Source organism: Phoca vitulina, unplaced genomic scaffold (assembly GCF_004348235.1).
Source record: "Phoca vitulina isolate PV1807 unplaced genomic scaffold, GSC_HSeal_1.0 scaffold91, whole genome shotgun sequence".
Lineage (NCBI taxonomy): Eukaryota > Metazoa > Chordata > Mammalia > Carnivora > Phocidae > Phoca > Phoca vitulina.
In genome coordinates this window covers 2,844,413-2,860,269 of record NW_022589794.1, presented here as the reverse complement: position 1 = coordinate 2,860,269, position 15,857 = coordinate 2,844,413, and the positions used below count along the sequence as shown (strand labels likewise).

Sequence of the window (15,857 nt, the reverse complement as noted above, 5' to 3'; positions counted from 1 at the left end):
TCCTCGAGGTTCATCCATGTTGTGGCAGGTGTCGGACGTTCCTTCTGAGGCTGAATGGTAGTCCGTTGTGTGTACGCCCCACGTTCTGTTCATCCTTCGTCTGTCCACAGGCGCTGGGTCGCGTCCAAGTTCTGGCTTCTGTGAATGTGGGTGTGCAAACAGCTCCTCACGTCCCTGCTTTCTGTTCGTTTGAGTGTGTACCCAAAGTGGCATTGCTGGGTCTTACGGTAATTTAATTTTCAATCTTTTGAGGAGCTGCGGTCCCATCTCATTTTGTTTCAGTTAAGTAACTGTTAAGTGTCTTGTTTCTCTGTCTCTCTTCAGACAAGAACTAAAGGTGTAGTGAGTGTGTCTCGTTCTCCGGAGTCTAACACGGTACCTGGTACATAGTAGACATTCAGTGAATATCTTAATTGTTTTGTTCTTTAAATATCAGACCTTCAAGAAAATTTTCTTCTCATATTGGATGGCGAGTTTGCTGAAATATGTATGGCGTTCCCTGTGGTTCTTTGTCAGTTGCTCTTATTAGGGGCCTCTTCGGTAGCTCTCGTTACCCTAAGTTCGGTTAATACAGACACAGAGAGGCCTGGCTCCTCGTCCTGGGACATCTTGGCCTCAGGACAGCCAGTCCCATCATGGAAACCCACCCTACAGATCCTGCTAGTGAAGACTTGCTTCCTCGCAGTGAAGCAGGTAGAGCTCATCTGCCAGTGTAAGTCTCACCCACGTGCTGGGGGAGATGTCCTCCAGCCTTGTCTTTCGGGCTCAGCATTTCAGGAGGTGCAGCCCGTGGGTGTGAAGGCCAGGTGTCACCATGTCCCCCTCTGGGCTGGCACTGGGTGGGACTGGGGTCGGGCACCCCAGGCCTAGCATTCGCGATCCATGGCTTCTAGTCTGATTCAAATTCTGGAGAGTCTTTCATTCATTCCAGATGTTTATTGTCTGTTCTTTGCCAGGTGCTCTTCTAGGTACTGAAATGCATCAGCCAGGGAAGTGAAGGTCAGGTGTTCTAAAGCAGAAAGGGAAGCATCGAATGTTTGATCACTGTGACAGCATCCAAGTTAGCAAGCAGGGACAGACGTGCAGCTTGGGCAGGAGTGAGTTCATGTGCCCCCGAGTGCCTGTGCTGGTCACCCTTCCACGTGGGCAGTTCTGTGGATTTTGACAAAAACATACGTGTAATGTATGTACGTGTGTAATGACCGCCACAGTGAGAAGAACATTTCCATTACAACTATTTAGAATAGCACGAGGTCCTTCATTAGCTTTATCGTTTCCGTCTTCCAACACTTGGTACAGGATCCGATAAGCAGGTGTTGGTCCATCATTAGGCCCGTGAGTCAGTTGTAATCCTGAGATGTTGTCTTTATTGGTGTGCACTTTGCTCTCTGCCTGTCAGCGGTTTCTGAGTTCTGTTGTTGGAGAAGACCTGTAACTCAGCTTGTCCACGGCATTAAGTCAGAGTCCACTGAATAACAGGATGCATATTGGGAGCCCCTGGGCCTCTTGGGTGGCGTGAAGCCCCTTCTTCTGTTGCTTGTCTCAGACTTGGGTTTCCTTTGTTTCTCTGGCTCACTGTTGGGTTCTGGGTTTTGTCCCAGGAGGCTGATGTTGCCCCAAGTCTGAGTTGTCCAAGTGGGTTACTGTAGTATTTTCTCCTCGTCCTTGGTCTCACAAATAAAAGTTCCTTTGTGTTCAGAACTCGTTTCAGGACATCTGCCTTGTAGCGGGCAGCGCTAGGTTACCAGTGACTTGGGACTCGTGGGAGCCCAGTGTGTGGTTCCGGCCTGGCTGCAGGGTTAGGGTTGTGCAGACCTGGGAGGGACGTGTGGACCCCGTACCCTTGTTACGTTTCTCAGGGGCAGTAATCGCGTTTTGGTTATGTAAAATGCCTTTGTTCCTAGGAATTGTGTGCTGGAGTCTTCAGGGGGGTCAGGTCCTGACGTCTGCACCTTCCAACGGGCTCTGCCCGTACAGAGAACGGGGTAAAGGAAACGTGGCCCAGGGTCAGCAGTGGTTTTTCTCCTCATGTCTATGGTCTTCTGTTGTATTAGTTTTGGAAGTTTTCTGTAGGTTTGAAATTTTCAAACTATTAAAACGTTGGGCCACTGACTACGTAGAATGTGAGCTGAAAGAACCTAGAAGGCGATTGGTCTCTGTGTGGTCCTAGGTGTGGAAAAAGAAGCTCTCCGCGGCCATGGAGCTGGGCGACGCAGCGGAAGTGAAGCGCTGCAAGAACATGGAGGTCCTGTACGACTCCCTGCAGCTGGCGCACAAGTGCATCCTCAACTCCTTCTACGGCTACGTCATGCGCAGGGGGTACGCTCCTGCCTGGGGCCTGAGTCGGGGGGGTCGGCGCCTGCAGGCCTCGTGCTCAGGGAGGCGGGGACCGCTGGCTGGGGCTGGGGGTGAGGGTGGGGCCACACTGACGCGGAGGGTCTGGGGTGCCGAGGGCATCGGCGCCACAGACATGTCGTCTCCGTGTCTTGGGCGGGAGACAGGGACGTGGCAGTTTCCAGTATGTTTATGTGATGGAGGCTGTGGAGAGGGTCTGGGCAGTCACCAAGCAACAGTGCGTGACTAATGCGAGGTCTGAAGCCATCTGAGGAGTTAGGAAGGCCGGGGTGGGGGCTGCTGCTTAAAGCCAAGGTGGACTGTTTCTGGCGGACATGGGATGAGGGGGGATCTGAATGGTGAGTGAGGGCCTTTCGGGGAGCGGGTCATGGAGGCCTGGCCACTGGGTAGGGGTCCCACTGGGGAGGGTCAGCGTGTTGACTCTGGAGAAGGAGAAATACGGCACACTAGGGATTAGGTTTGAGGGAAGGTTGTATTTTTTGTTGCCTTTTTTTTTTTAGGGTTTACTTATTTATTCGAGAGAGAGTGTGCGCACACTCGTGTGTGTGTGCAGTGGGGGGTGGGGGTGGAGGAGGGGCAGAGGGAGGGAGATCCTCCAGCCGATTCCCCGCTGAGCATGGAGCCCAACGTGGGCCTCAGTCCCACAACCCTGAGGTCACGACCTGAGCTAAAGCCAAGAGTCGGACACTTAACTGACTGAGCCACCCAGGCACCCCTAGTTTTTGTTGCTTTCTAATGGCAGAGAAGGAGGGCTGGAAAGCAGGGCTAGAGTGGAGTCCTCGGGCAGGAGGGGCAGGCCTCCCGACGCGACCTGGTTTGGGGGCAGTGGGCCAGGTGTCTGGCGGGAAGCCGCAGGCATCCGCGGGCTTGTGTTTTCCCTGAGAGGTGAGGGTGAGCGTGGGGTCTGGGAGATGGAGAGGGCACAAGATGGAGCTGGGGACAGTGGAAGGGGGCTCGTGAGGACGCACGGCCACCTGGGCTGGCGATGAGGGAGCTGCTGCCGTGGTGGCCTGCCGCGTCTTCCAGCCCTGCACCTGGAGGAGGGCAGAGGAGTGTCCCCAGCGCTGAGCTCAGGGCCTCTGTGGTTCTTCTGCCCTGCTTCAGATGTCCCCTTCTCGGTGTCCTTCTGCTGACCTCCTCTAGTGACCCTTTGAGGGGAGCCCCACCGGCCCCCCAGGCTGTGACTCTCTTTCTCAGGGCTCGCTGGTACTCCATGGAGATGGCAGGCATCGTCTGCTTCACGGGGGCCAACATCATCACCCAGGCACGGGAGCTGATTGAGCAGATCGGGTGAGCGCTGCACTCTGGTCAGCTGCTGGGAAAGGACAGCCTGGAAGGGGGGCTGTGGGGCGGGGGCGGGGAGCGAGCAGGTGGGCATTGTGTTTCATGGGTCCATGGCCAGGAAGGGCCTTCACGCCGGGTTCTCCCTACGTGAAGGCCATGGTCCAGTATCCATGTGGCCTCGTTTCTCTGTTTCTCTGAAGGAGGCCCTTGGAGCTGGACACAGATGGAATATGGTGCGTCCTGCCCAACAGCTTCCCTGAAAACTTTGTCATCAAAACGACCAGTGCAAAAAAGCCCAAGGTGACCATTTCCTACCCTGGGGCCATGTTAAACATCATGGTCAAGGTGAGCCTGGGTCTCCAGGGAGGGCCTGCTGTCTGGGCCTGGATTCCTGGCACCCCACTCTGACGGGGATTTGGGAGGGGGACTGCGTAGGCTCTCAAACTTGCCTGTTCCCTTCCGAACACCCGACCAGCCTGCCTGTGCCGTTCAGGCTTTTGTGTAGCCCGAGGGTCTGTGCAGAGCGCCGTGCTCGCACTGGAGCGGGTCTTCCCCTTCAGCACCGTGTCCGACTGTCGCTTTTAACTTTTTATTTTGAGATAGTGTTAGACTTACGGAAGAGCCCTCACAGTAGAACAGAGATTTGTATACACCCTTCAGCCTGCTTCCTCTAGTGTTAGCATCTGCAAGCCCCGGCACCGTGACCAGAACTAAGGGAGTCACGTTGACACAGCACTGTAACCACGCCGGAGTCTTTATTTGCATTTCCTGCGTCTCCCGGGCCCCATGCTGGGCGTGCTGGTCCTGTCTCCTCAGGCCCCTCCAGGCTGGCAGCTCCCTGTCTTCCAGGAGTACTGGCCTCGAGTTTTGTTGACTGCCTCTCATTTGGATTTGTTTGTTGTTTCTGTCATTAGAATGAGGTCATTAGCATTTTTGAAGGAATGCCGAGGGCGATGTGCCCTGTGTTTCATCCTGTTGCTGCTTGGTGTGGGGATCTGCCCTTCTGGCCTCCCCTCCCCCGTCCCGCCCACTGTCCTGCTCACCTTCCCGCTGCTGCAGGAGTGAGACACGGAGTCATGGAGCCCACACCTCCCCACACCCCCGGGGAGGAGTGTCAGTCTGGCCGTGTGTTAAAACTACCAGAGCCCTGAGCGAATGCTGGAGGAGATACTTGAGACGATGCAGGTGTCCTGTATCTCTCTAATTTTCACTGGTTTGAGTGTCTGTTGCTGCTTCTGTGTGGCTTTCCCCTCTGGCGGCTCCCTCTTTCCCATGTTCCTGGTACATGTATTAATTGGAATCCTTCTGTCAGGAAGCGTTATCACCCTTCTTTTCCACTTATCCCCCGCTTAGCAATGTACTTAGTCATGTCCTGCTGTGTTTTGTGACCCTGCTTATTCCTCTTTGGCTGCTGGGGGCTCCTTCCCATTTGCCCACATATTCTTGACACATGCCTCTGTTCTGTGGTTTGGGTTCAGGTTTGGGGCTTTTTTTTAAACAGCACTGTCTTACTTCTTACTTTCTTTTTCTTTTTTTTTTTTTTAAAGATTTTATTTATTTATTTGACAGAGAGAGACACAGCGAGAGAGGGAACACAAGCAGGGGGTGCGGGAGAGGGAGAAGCAGGCTTCCCCGCGGAGCAGGGAGCCCGACGCGGGGCTCGATCCCAGGACTCTGGGATCACGACCTGAGCCGAAGGCAGATGCTTAACGACTGAGCCACCCAGGCGCCCCTACTTCTTACTTTCTTACTGGTCCTGTAAGGTGCTCCAGCCTCATCTTGAGTTTCCCAGTCCCAGCCCTAGAATCAGCTGTTTCTCTAAGGAGCCAGGTTCCTTTTATTGGAGAGGGTGTTGGAAACCAAGATCAGGTGCAGAGGCTCCTTGCTGTGGCTGTTGGTGCTTCTGGCTGTTCCTGGCCGATCAAGCCAGGAGAGATGTATATGCCTGATGCCCCCCTCGCCCACACACGCAGCTGGGTTTATTTCTCTGTCTGCGTGTGCACTTTAAAATAGAGAACGTGAGTCCACAGCGATCTGTCTGGCCCCAGTCTAGTCCCTTTTCCTCATTAGTAACTTCTTCCTCCTGAGGTGAGAAGCCTGTTCCTCATTTTCTTGGTGTGTTCATTTGTTGAGCCCTAGTGTATGTGCGCAGGGGCTTCAGGATTGTGCCATCATGTGCAGTGAACTTACCAGCTACAGCACAAGTGTGTGTGTGGTGTTTCTGTCTTTGTTCTATACTAACCCCATCAGGACAGGGTTTGCCAGGGTGACAAGTCAGCCCTTGAGCAGGGTTCTACACAGAATGCAGCTGGGCTCGTGTCTTCTAGTCTGCAGTCCCTCTTGGGGTTGCCCAGTATCCTGGTTGAATGCTTTTTACTTTGCTTACAGTAAAATTCACTCTTCGTAGAGTGCAGTTCTGTTGGTTTTGACCCACACATAGAGTCATGTTTCCATCTCACAGAGCAACACGGAACAGTTCCCGAGTGCCGCTCCTTTATCATCAGCTCCAGACTCTGGCTACCCAGTGTGTTCTCTGTGCAATAATAATTCTGCCTTTTCCAGAATGCCCTGTGAATGGAAACAAGTCTATAAGCTCCTGGACTTAGCAGAATGCGTTTTGGTTCGTCCACGTCTGACATGTGTCAGAGTGTAAACTCTCCCTGGCTGAGTGGTGTCATTGTACAGAAAAGCCCCAGTTTGCTGGTCCAGCCAGTCCCCGGAGGGTAGCTGTCACTTCCAGAATGGCTGGGAGTAAGGCAGCCCCCCTTCCCCTCGTTTTGCAGGAAGGCTTCACCAACGATCAGTACCAGGAGCTGACTGAGCCATCCTCACTCACCTATGTCACCCGCTCAGAGAACAGCATCTTTTTCGAGGTTGACGGACCCTACCTTGCCATGATCCTTCCAGCCTCCAAGGAAGAAGGCAAGAAACTGAAGAAGAGGTAGGAATCCCACAGCCTTCGTGTTTGGGAAGAAAACGAACGGATGAGACTTAACCCATCCAGGAAGTGGACCAGGAGGCCAGATGGGAGTAGTTCTGTTTTTTTGACCTTTTTGATTCAATTTGGAGACACAAATACTACCAGCTCTGCTCTCCACCTGTTCGATTCTGGCTGCACAGGTTGCGGGCCCTTCTGTCGTTCTTCTCTCAGAAGCAGGAGCCTCGGGGTGGAGAGATGTTTGCTGCCCGGCGGATGCTAGAGGGGAGGGTTGGGTGGAGGGCCCGTGGCACGCAGCCAACATCCCAGGCTCCCGTTCACTGCCATGCTTGCCTGTGATTCCAGATACGCCGTCTTTAATGAGGACGGTTCCCTGGCTGAGCTAAAGGGCTTCGAGATCAAACGCCGAGGGGAGCTGCAACTGATTAAGATCTTCCAGTCCTCGGTGTTCGAGGCCTTCCTCAAGGGCAGCACGCTAGAAGAAGTGTATGGCTCTGTTGCCAAGGTGGCTGATTACTGGCTGGATGTGCTGTACAGTAAGGTAAGGGCACCCCCTCCTTCCCGGGCTGCGAAGGTCCTGCGGGCAGAGGGACCCCCTGTCCCTGGGCTCCCGGAGAGCAGGGTGGGTCAGGGCTAACTCTGACAAGACCCCAGGGCTTCCCGAGTGCTGGTGCCTCCGGGAGTCCCTGTCGGTGGGATCCCCCACGTCCAGTGAGGGAATTCTGTGGAGGAAGCAAGCAGCACATTAAAAGCAGCTCTAAGACAGAACTTACCCGTGGCTGCATCAGCTTCTTGGACTCTCACAGTCCTTGTAGGCCCTGTAAATGAGCATGCGGTTTCCACAGTTTAAACAGCAGGGCTGGCTCCCTTTAAAAATACCTTCTCACGGAATTTATCGTTCTCTCTCTGTTGCTCGTTAGTCTGTATTTCATCACGTTTGCATTACTTAACTCACAACTGTCCACTACTGTTGGGTATCAGGATTCTGGTTTCCACCGCTGTAATGTTGCCTTGAACATCTTTGTACAGACGCTTTTCCTTCCTTTCTTGTGTTGTCTGCTAAGAGGAGGCTTTCTGAGTGAAAGGGGTACTGGAATATTCTGGAACATTTTTGTCTTCCTTTGCTTTGTGGGCCGCTGTAGCTTGGCATGTTGTCTTGTTCTGTAGTGTTCACCCATACACGAGAGTAAGCACCAAGAGAGAAAAACACGAAACGGGGGCCAGGCAAATCTTACAGGATGTTCGGGGTGCGGGGTCAGGGGTGCGTGTGCGCGGGGGCAGCGGGGGCGAGGGGTCAGGGGTGCAGGGACAGCGGGGGCGGGGGGGCGCAGGGGCAGGGGTGCGTGTGCGCGGGGGCAGCAGGGGCGCGGGGTCGGGTGCGGGGGCAGCGGGGTCGGGTGCGTGTGCGCGGAGGCAGCGGGGGCGCGGGGTCAGGGGTGCAGGGACAGCGGGGGCGGGGGGTCGGGGTGCGTGTGCGCGGGGGCGTCGGCGCAGGGGCAGCGGGGGTGCAGGGACAGCGGGGGCGCGGGGTCGGGTGCGTGTGCGCGGGGGCGTGGGGTCAGGGGTGCGTGTGCGCGGGGGCAGCAGGGGCGCGGGGTCGGGGGCGCGGCGGCAGCGGGGGCGCGGGGGCAGGGGTGCAGGGACAGCGGGGGCGGGGGGGCGGGTGCGTGTGGGGGGGGCGGGCAGTCGGGGAGCAGATAGAGCTGTTTGCTCCCAGGCGCCTCTGAGTCCTCATTGCTGAGGAGCGCCTCGGCTCCTCACTCGGTCCTTGGCTCTCCAGCTGGCATTGTCTCTTTCTTTCCTCGCTCCTCCTTTTCCTGTGTTTCTTTTCCTTTTAGGAGAAAAATCACCATTTATGTCTTTCCCCTTTTTTTGCAGCTTTGGTGCTAATAGCTCAGTAAACATTTCTTAACGTTTTTTACATAGTTTAATGACATGGCAGTTAAGGTTTTGTGTTTGAATTTGTAAGTGTTTTGTTCGCTGATGTGAGACAGCCCTGCTGTGTATCAGGCTGGAGAAAGTCAAGTTACCGCGGGAGGAATGTTCCCGGTGAGCCTGGGGTAGCCCTCCTTTCTTTCTGCGCCATGTTGTGCCCATTGCCTCTCTTCAGGCAGCTAACATGCCCGATTCTGAGCTGTTTGAGCTGATCTCTGAGAACCGCTCCATGTCTCGGAAGCTGGAAGATTATGGGGAGCAGAAGTCCACGTCTATCAGCACCGCCAAGCGCCTGGCTGAGTTCCTGGGAGATCAGATGGTGAAGGACGCGGGGCTGAGCTGCCGCTACATCATCTCCCGGAAACCTGAGGGGTCTCCCGTTACAGAGAGGTAAGGGTTCCTGAGGTTAAGGAAGGGATTGCTTAAGGTCTTGGAAGCTTGGGTTGGAAGCTTGAGTCTGTTGTGGAACCTCTGTCCCTTTGTAGCAAGGTGAGCTTCCTTGGAAAGGGCAGGAGGGGCGCCTGGGTGGCTCAGTCAGTTAAGCGTCTGCCTTCGACTCAGGTCATGATCCCAGGGTCTTGGGATCGAGTCCCGCATTGGGCTCCCTGCTCAGCGGGGAGTCTGCTTCTCCCTCTCCCTCTGCTGCTCCCCCTGCTTGTGTTCTCATTCTCTCTGTCAAATAAGTAAATAAAAAATCTTAAGAGAAAAACACAACAAATTACATACAGAGTAAAATAAAGAATTCTTATATATCAACAAGAGGAAGGCGACATAAAAAGTAGGCAACAGATATGAACAGGCAACTTGGAAGTGAAGGACATGATGGTCAGTACATGGAAAAATGTTTAAACTCACAGTAATCATGAAGTGCGGATTTCAGAAGCATCTATTGGTCGGAAAGAAAGTGTGATGATAGCAGTTGTCGTGCATATAGGTAGGCGTGTGGGTGACAGTCACTTCAGAGCAAAGCCAGCCGTGCATGGTGAGGTAGACGATGCTGATGCCTCTCACAATGGAGCACGTCTGGGAATGTGCCCTGCGTAACTGCCCGTGTGTTTTCGTTGTGTTTAAGAGCAAATGTTGGGAATGCCATAGTGTCCTTCAACCAAAAATGGACAGATGTGTTTATGCAGTGAAATGCTGTGTAGGCGTTGGAATGATTGGATCGCAGCCGGCTGGCGCATGCACCCCGTTGTACTCCATTTGTATCAAATTGACAAACACCGAGGACACTCTTACTTGTTTCGGATACATATGGACAGGAGTAGTATAAAAGCATGTGTGGGATTGGTGAACACCAAGATAGGGATCACGTTTATCTCTCTATGAGGATGGTCAGGAGAGCTGCATGGGACTTCATCCTTATGTTTTCTCATATATGAAGTAAAAAGCGTGAAGTTAGATAGGACTAGGTGATGTGTGTACTGGTGTTTGTTGTGTTCTAAGTTTCTTTGTGTTCATAATATTCACGTTAACAACTCTCCTCCAATGAAAGGAAAGGGTATTGATGGTTGCTGTGTTGTTTGGCTAGTCATGTGAAAACTGGGTCATTCTTTCAGGAAAGCAGATGGAGTCTTCCTGTATGTTACTCAATGAGTAACATTTTAGAGATGTCTAATTGTGTGTGCACATGGGACTGTGTGATTTATGTAGCTCTGTTAAGCGTGGCCAAACAACACAGATGGCCCCCAGTGGGGGGGGGAATGTGCATTAGCCCCTGATGTTTTAATACATTGATGTATTATGTATTTATTAAATATGATAAACATTAGATATTAGCTGTACTTTATAATAAACTGATATCATGAAGTAAAAGCACAGGTTACAAACGGGGTTACAAGCCCTTTACACCCATGTTGAATACGTATACGCTGGTGAGCACTGTGACAGGAGTTGGGGAGAGTCTTGTGTTGGTGACTTTTATGCCTTTCTTCGCCCAGGGCTATCCCGCTTGCCATTTTCCAGGCAGAGCCCATGGTGAGGAAGCACTTTCTCCGAAAATGGCTTAAGAGTTCTTCCCTCCAAGATTTTGATATTCGGACGGTAAGTACTGACTTTGTTACTTTGAGAAGTTTAGGAGGAAGAGTCGACAGCAGAGTATCCCTGACTCAGGTCTGGACTCTTCACTCTTGACGTCCTCCTTTCTGATACATAATGGGTAAGGAGGTAGTTATGCTTTAGGGCAAAACTGGAAAAGCTCAGTGCTGGGGAGAGCTTGGATTCTGGCACAGGGCCCTTGTGCTGGCTCAGCCACTAAGTCTGGGATCCTGGGAGGCATTTAAGTGCTCTGCCTCAGTTTCCTTCTCTGTCAAATGGGTATGTTTTGTCCCAGAATTTCTAGGTGGGTTGCAAGTAGGACACAGGGAGCATTCAGCACAGTGCTTGGCATAGAGTGGGGCAGAGCGCTGCTGCTGGTCTCTCTCTCACACCCTGTTGCGGTCTCCTTCCCGCCGCCCAGATTCTGGATTGGGACTACTACATCGAGCGTCTGGGGAGTGCCGTACAGAAGATCATCACAATCCCTGCGGCTCTGCAGCAGGTGAGGTCTGCCAGTGCAGACGGGGCCCCGTGTGGCTCAGTGGCCACGGAAACCTGGGCCTGGCCCGTACTAGCAGAGTCAGACAAGTGATCCGTGTCCCCTTGTGTAGGTGAAGAACCCAGTGCCACGCGTCAAGCACCCTGACTGGCTGCACAAGAAACTTTTGGAGAAGAATGATGTCTGCAAGCAGAAGAAGATCAGTGAGCTCTTTGTCCTCGAGGGCAGGAGACAGGTAGTGGGACCATGGGGGCCCCTGCTGCTGCCATTCAAGTGTCTAGAGTATTTCTTTGTTAAAAATGTGCCTGGCAGTCGACTCTATTTCCTGCTGGGGATTTTCTGGGATAGGGCACACTTGGTCGTCTGTTAAGGAGAAGGACTGTCCTCTATGTGAATAGGGGGGTAACTGGACTCAGGGACTCTGAATCACTGTGCCAGAGACTTCAGTTTTCTAAGCTAGAAAATAAAAACCTGTAGAAACCATAGAAAATACTGAAGTGTGTAATGAAGGGCTTAGCTAAAATCAGAAAAGACAAAAGAAAATTCTCCAGTGCTGAAAATGAATAGTGAACTTATTTTTTTTTATTACTGATTTTTTCTCCACCCCCCGAAAAGTGAACTTTAAACCAGAGCAGTAAATAAACTTACCTGCAAAAAACCAGATTCTCAGGTTGGACTTTTAAAATCTAACTTTATCTTAATTATAAGAGCTATCCCTAGAAGGCCAGGGCACAGAGGGATTAAAAGGATGAAAAGCACACAATCAGGCAAATACTAACTGAAACAAAGCTGATGGGCTGTATTAATGCCAGCAAAATGATCCTTAAGCCAAGAAGTATTAGTAGGGATAGGATGGTTATTAAACCATACTGAAAGTCACAGTTCACCAGAAACATATAATTCTGATAGTTTAGTTTTAAATAATGTAAAAATTTACCTAATTAGTAGAAGAAATTGACATCCAGTCAAGTTTGAGAGATTTTAATAAATCCCTCTCAAATGAAAGATCGAGCAGACCAAAAACCAGTACGAATATGTAAGGTTGGGGGCGCCTGGGTGACTCAGTCGTTGGGCGTCTGCCTTCGGCTCGGGTCATGATCCCAGAGTCCTGGGATCGAGCCCTGCATTGGGCTCTCTACTCCATGGGAAGCCTGCTTCTCCCTCTCCCACTCCCCCTGCTTGTGTTCCCTCTCTCGCTGTGTGTTTCTCTCTCAAATAAATAAATAAAATCTTTAAAAAAAAAAAAAAAAAAAAAAAAATATATATATATATATATATATATATATATATATATATATATTAAGGTTGGAGTGACTCTAACCAGATTCAGTGAATAAATATAACCTTGTACTCAGTAATCAGGGATTACACATTCTTCTCAAGAACATGTACAATCATGACCGTGTGCATGCAACAGATTCTAAATAGTTTATATATAGCCCATTTTGTTTGGAAATTAAAAAAAGAATGTACACTTGTAAATAACTTATGGATCAAAGAAGTCATAATGGGGGCGCCTGGGTGGCTCAGTTGGTTACACGCCTGCCTTTGGCTCAGGTCATGATGCTAGGGTCCTGGGATCAAGTTCCATATTGGGCTCCCTGCTCAGCTGGGGAGTCTGCTCTCTCTCCACACCTCCCCCCTGTTCATGATCTCTTTGAAATAAATAAGTGAAATCTTAAAAAAAAAAAAAAGTCATGATGGGAATTAGAAATACTTAATGAAAGTACTAATCCTATCAAAATTTATGGTATGCAGCTAAAGAGCACTTACACGCACACTGTCTGCACAGATAGATATTAGCAAAAAAAAAAAGTATGAAATCAAATAAGCTTTCAACTGAAGAGTCAGAGAGCAGCAGAGTGAGCTGCGGAGGGAGAAAGATGGAAGTTACGAATGGAAGAGCAGGAATGAGGGAAATAAACAGTAAATCCCAAACCTTAGTGTTAGAAAAGACTTAGGAAATAGGCAAATCTTTGTCAAGATAGATGAATCTTTGGGCTTTATTTTAGTGAAAATAGATACAATTGCAGACATGGAAAACCCTAAAACAACATAAGGAACTACCTTTACCAAACAAGCGGAAGCTTAGATGGACTGGACCGAATTATTCAAACTGACCTGAAAACCTGAATAGAGGTTAAACCATTAAATCATTGAATCACAGTTGAAACAAACCAAATGGTTTTTCATAGGAATTTTACCAAAGTTTTTTTTTTTTTTAAAGATTTTATTTATTCATTTGAGACACAGAGATAGAGAGAGCGAGAGAGAGAGCATGAACGGGGGAGTGGGAGAGGGAGAAGCAGGCTCCTCGCTGAGCCAGGAGCCCGATGTGGGGCTCGATCCCAGGAAGCTGGGATCATGACCTGAGCCAAAGGCAGATGCCCAACCATCTGAGCCACCCAGGTGCCCCCTTTACCAAAGTTTTTAAACAGATTATTTCAGAGAATAAAAGAGGAAAAGCCTTCTTAGTTCATTGGAATGGACCGTGTCTACATCGTCAGTAGGGGTCAATCTCAGAAATATGTGAATGAGTGGGAAAAGCAGGTTGCCATGGGATGTGTGGTGTGGGACTCTAACACTGCAGCTTAAGGGAGGGTGCACGTTCGTGGGTGTGGAGTAGAAGCACATGGTGCGCGGGGAGTGACAGGTGCTGTGCTGAGGGCTGGGAGGGAGAAAGAAGGGACCTGTCTTTTGCAATATTTTATTTCTTATGAAAAGGAGAGAGCCCCGGAGCAAATGTGGAAAGATGTAAGTGTTCTCTTCGTAGTCATGGTACTTGAGTGACGTTTTGTTGGATCTTCACTATTAGAAATTGGAAGTAGATCAGTCAGTCAGTGCACACTGTTGTGTACAAGTATTTTGTCCCGTTCAGTTGACACCCATATGGTGTATTGCTAGAGGTGCAGTTAATCTGAGAGGTTGTGGCATTCTAAGTCTCCTTTGGGTCTTTGCAGGTGGGCACAGCCCAGGCTCCAGAAAGCACGCAGAGCCTTGGTGCTTCTGACATGGAGGATTTTGGCCTTGTGAAGCCACCGCACTCGGCAGTTCCTGTTGCCACTAAGAGGAAGCGTGTCCTCTGGGAGAGCCAGGAGGAGTCGCAGGACCTGGAACTGACGGTACCCTGGCAGGAAATCCTGGGGCAGCCCCCGGCCCTCGGAACCACCCAGGTGAGAAGCCTCGGAACCTGGGGTGGCCAGTGGGAGGAGGGAGCAAGGACAGCAGTCAGGCCCGAGCTGGGGCCCACTGTCTTCCGTGGAGTCTGCTAAGTAGCTTGGGGGCCCCAGCATGGGTCTTGACGTCCAGTCCTTACAAGAGCTACCCAGACTCGGAAGCCACATGATGTAGTTGCTGAGGAAGGCTGTTTCTGTTTTACTGCGTGCTCCTCGGTTGTGTTTACTGTGTCCTCTTTCTGACCTGTTCCACCACGTGTCCTAGGAAGAGTGGCTGGTCTGGCTCCGGTTCCATAAGAAGAAGTGGCAATTGCAGGCCCGGCAGCGCCTGGCCCGCAAGAAGAGGCGGCGTCTGGAGGTGGCAGAAGGCAACCCTCTGCCCGGGGCCATCCGAGACAGGCCCGCCACCGGGTTGGGGAGCTTCTTGCGAAGGACCGCCCGTAGCATCTTGGACCTTCCGTGGCAGATTGTGCAGGTGTGGACTGCGATCAGTGGGGGGACCGGGGGGGTGGGATGCCTCCAGGGACAGCAGCACAGCCAGTGGGAAGGTCCTGGGGACCCTCCCGTGGTCCAGCATGGAGGGGAAGGGCAGGCCTTTGCTGGAGAGCGCCTGGGAGGCGAGCGCTTCCTGTGACAAGGTGACACACTGCTGTATGCTCTTTCCCTTTCAGATCAGTGAGACCAGCCAGGCGGGTCTGTTCAGGCTGTGGGCTGTCATCAGCAGTGACTTGTACTGTATCAGGCTGAACATCCCCCGTGTGTTCTATGTCAACCAGCGGGTGGCGAAAGCTGAGGAGGGGCCTTCATATCGCAAGGTACGGGCCTCAGGTGTTGCTGGTCACTGGTCCGCTGCCTGCTCAGTCTCGAGGTGTTCTCCGCCCTGATGGAGGGGCCACATAAAGAATGGGGCCTTGCGGATACAAAGCCTAGTGAGCCAGGTGCTGTAAGAATCGAAACGGTGTCTGTGGACTGCTCAGTGACCGGAGTGGCCCGTGTCCTGGTGCGCCATCCTCTTGGGTTCGATGCCCATGGAGCAGGGGAGGAACTAGGTGGATATCTGTCGGGGGCTCTTCTGATGGAAACAGCTTTGCTGGGATAGACCTCACATGCCACATCCTTCACTCATTTAAAGTGTGCATTTCAGTGGCTTTTCGTGTGTATCGGTCATGCAGCCTCTGCCACAGTATGTCTTACAACATTTTTATTACCCTCAAAAGACACCCAGACCCTTAGTGGTCTCTCCCCCCCCCAGCCTTCGGTAACCACCGGTCCCTGTTCTGCCTCTGGATTAGCCTGTTGTAGACATTTCATGTAAATGGAATCCACATAAGGCAGTTCCACCCAAAGCTCATTTACTGAGGCTGTTGGTGCACATCTCTCAGTTGGGCGCCCACACGCCGACGTCTAGTTGAGGAAACGAGATGTGTGTGTTTGTAACTGGGAACTACCCTGCGGAGGCTTTCCGGAGAATGTGAGACTCAGTTCTGACCAGAGGATTCAGCAGGGTGTGGACCTAGAAAGGGCAGCAGAGAACAGATGATCTGGAATTCCTGTAGCTTTCTCCGATGTGGTGGGCATGGTAACTTCGAAGGAGATCATCTTTTTTTTTTTTTTTTTTTTTTTTAATTTTTTT

General features: G+C 51.5%; 1 protein-coding gene across 1 annotated transcript in view; it reads left to right on the top strand.

The window, feature by feature from the left end:
• The window catches only part of POLE (DNA polymerase epsilon, catalytic subunit), a 47,561-nt gene that overhangs the window by 15,729 nt on the left and 15,975 nt on the right, over nt 1-15,857 (top strand). Inside the window, exons 21-32 of the mRNA XM_032396373.1 lie at nt 2,171-2,319; nt 3,553-3,645; nt 3,840-3,984; nt 6,423-6,580; nt 6,923-7,118; nt 8,688-8,902; nt 10,453-10,555; nt 10,971-11,051; nt 11,161-11,283; nt 14,009-14,221; nt 14,490-14,699; nt 14,896-15,039. Of these exons, the coding sequence (XP_032252264.1) occupies nt 2,171-2,319; nt 3,553-3,645; nt 3,840-3,984; nt 6,423-6,580; nt 6,923-7,118; nt 8,688-8,902; nt 10,453-10,555; nt 10,971-11,051; nt 11,161-11,283; nt 14,009-14,221; nt 14,490-14,699; nt 14,896-15,039 (1,830 nt within the window). The remainder of the gene's footprint in view (nt 1-2,170; nt 2,320-3,552; nt 3,646-3,839; nt 3,985-6,422; nt 6,581-6,922; nt 7,119-8,687; nt 8,903-10,452; nt 10,556-10,970; nt 11,052-11,160; nt 11,284-14,008; nt 14,222-14,489; nt 14,700-14,895; nt 15,040-15,857) is intronic.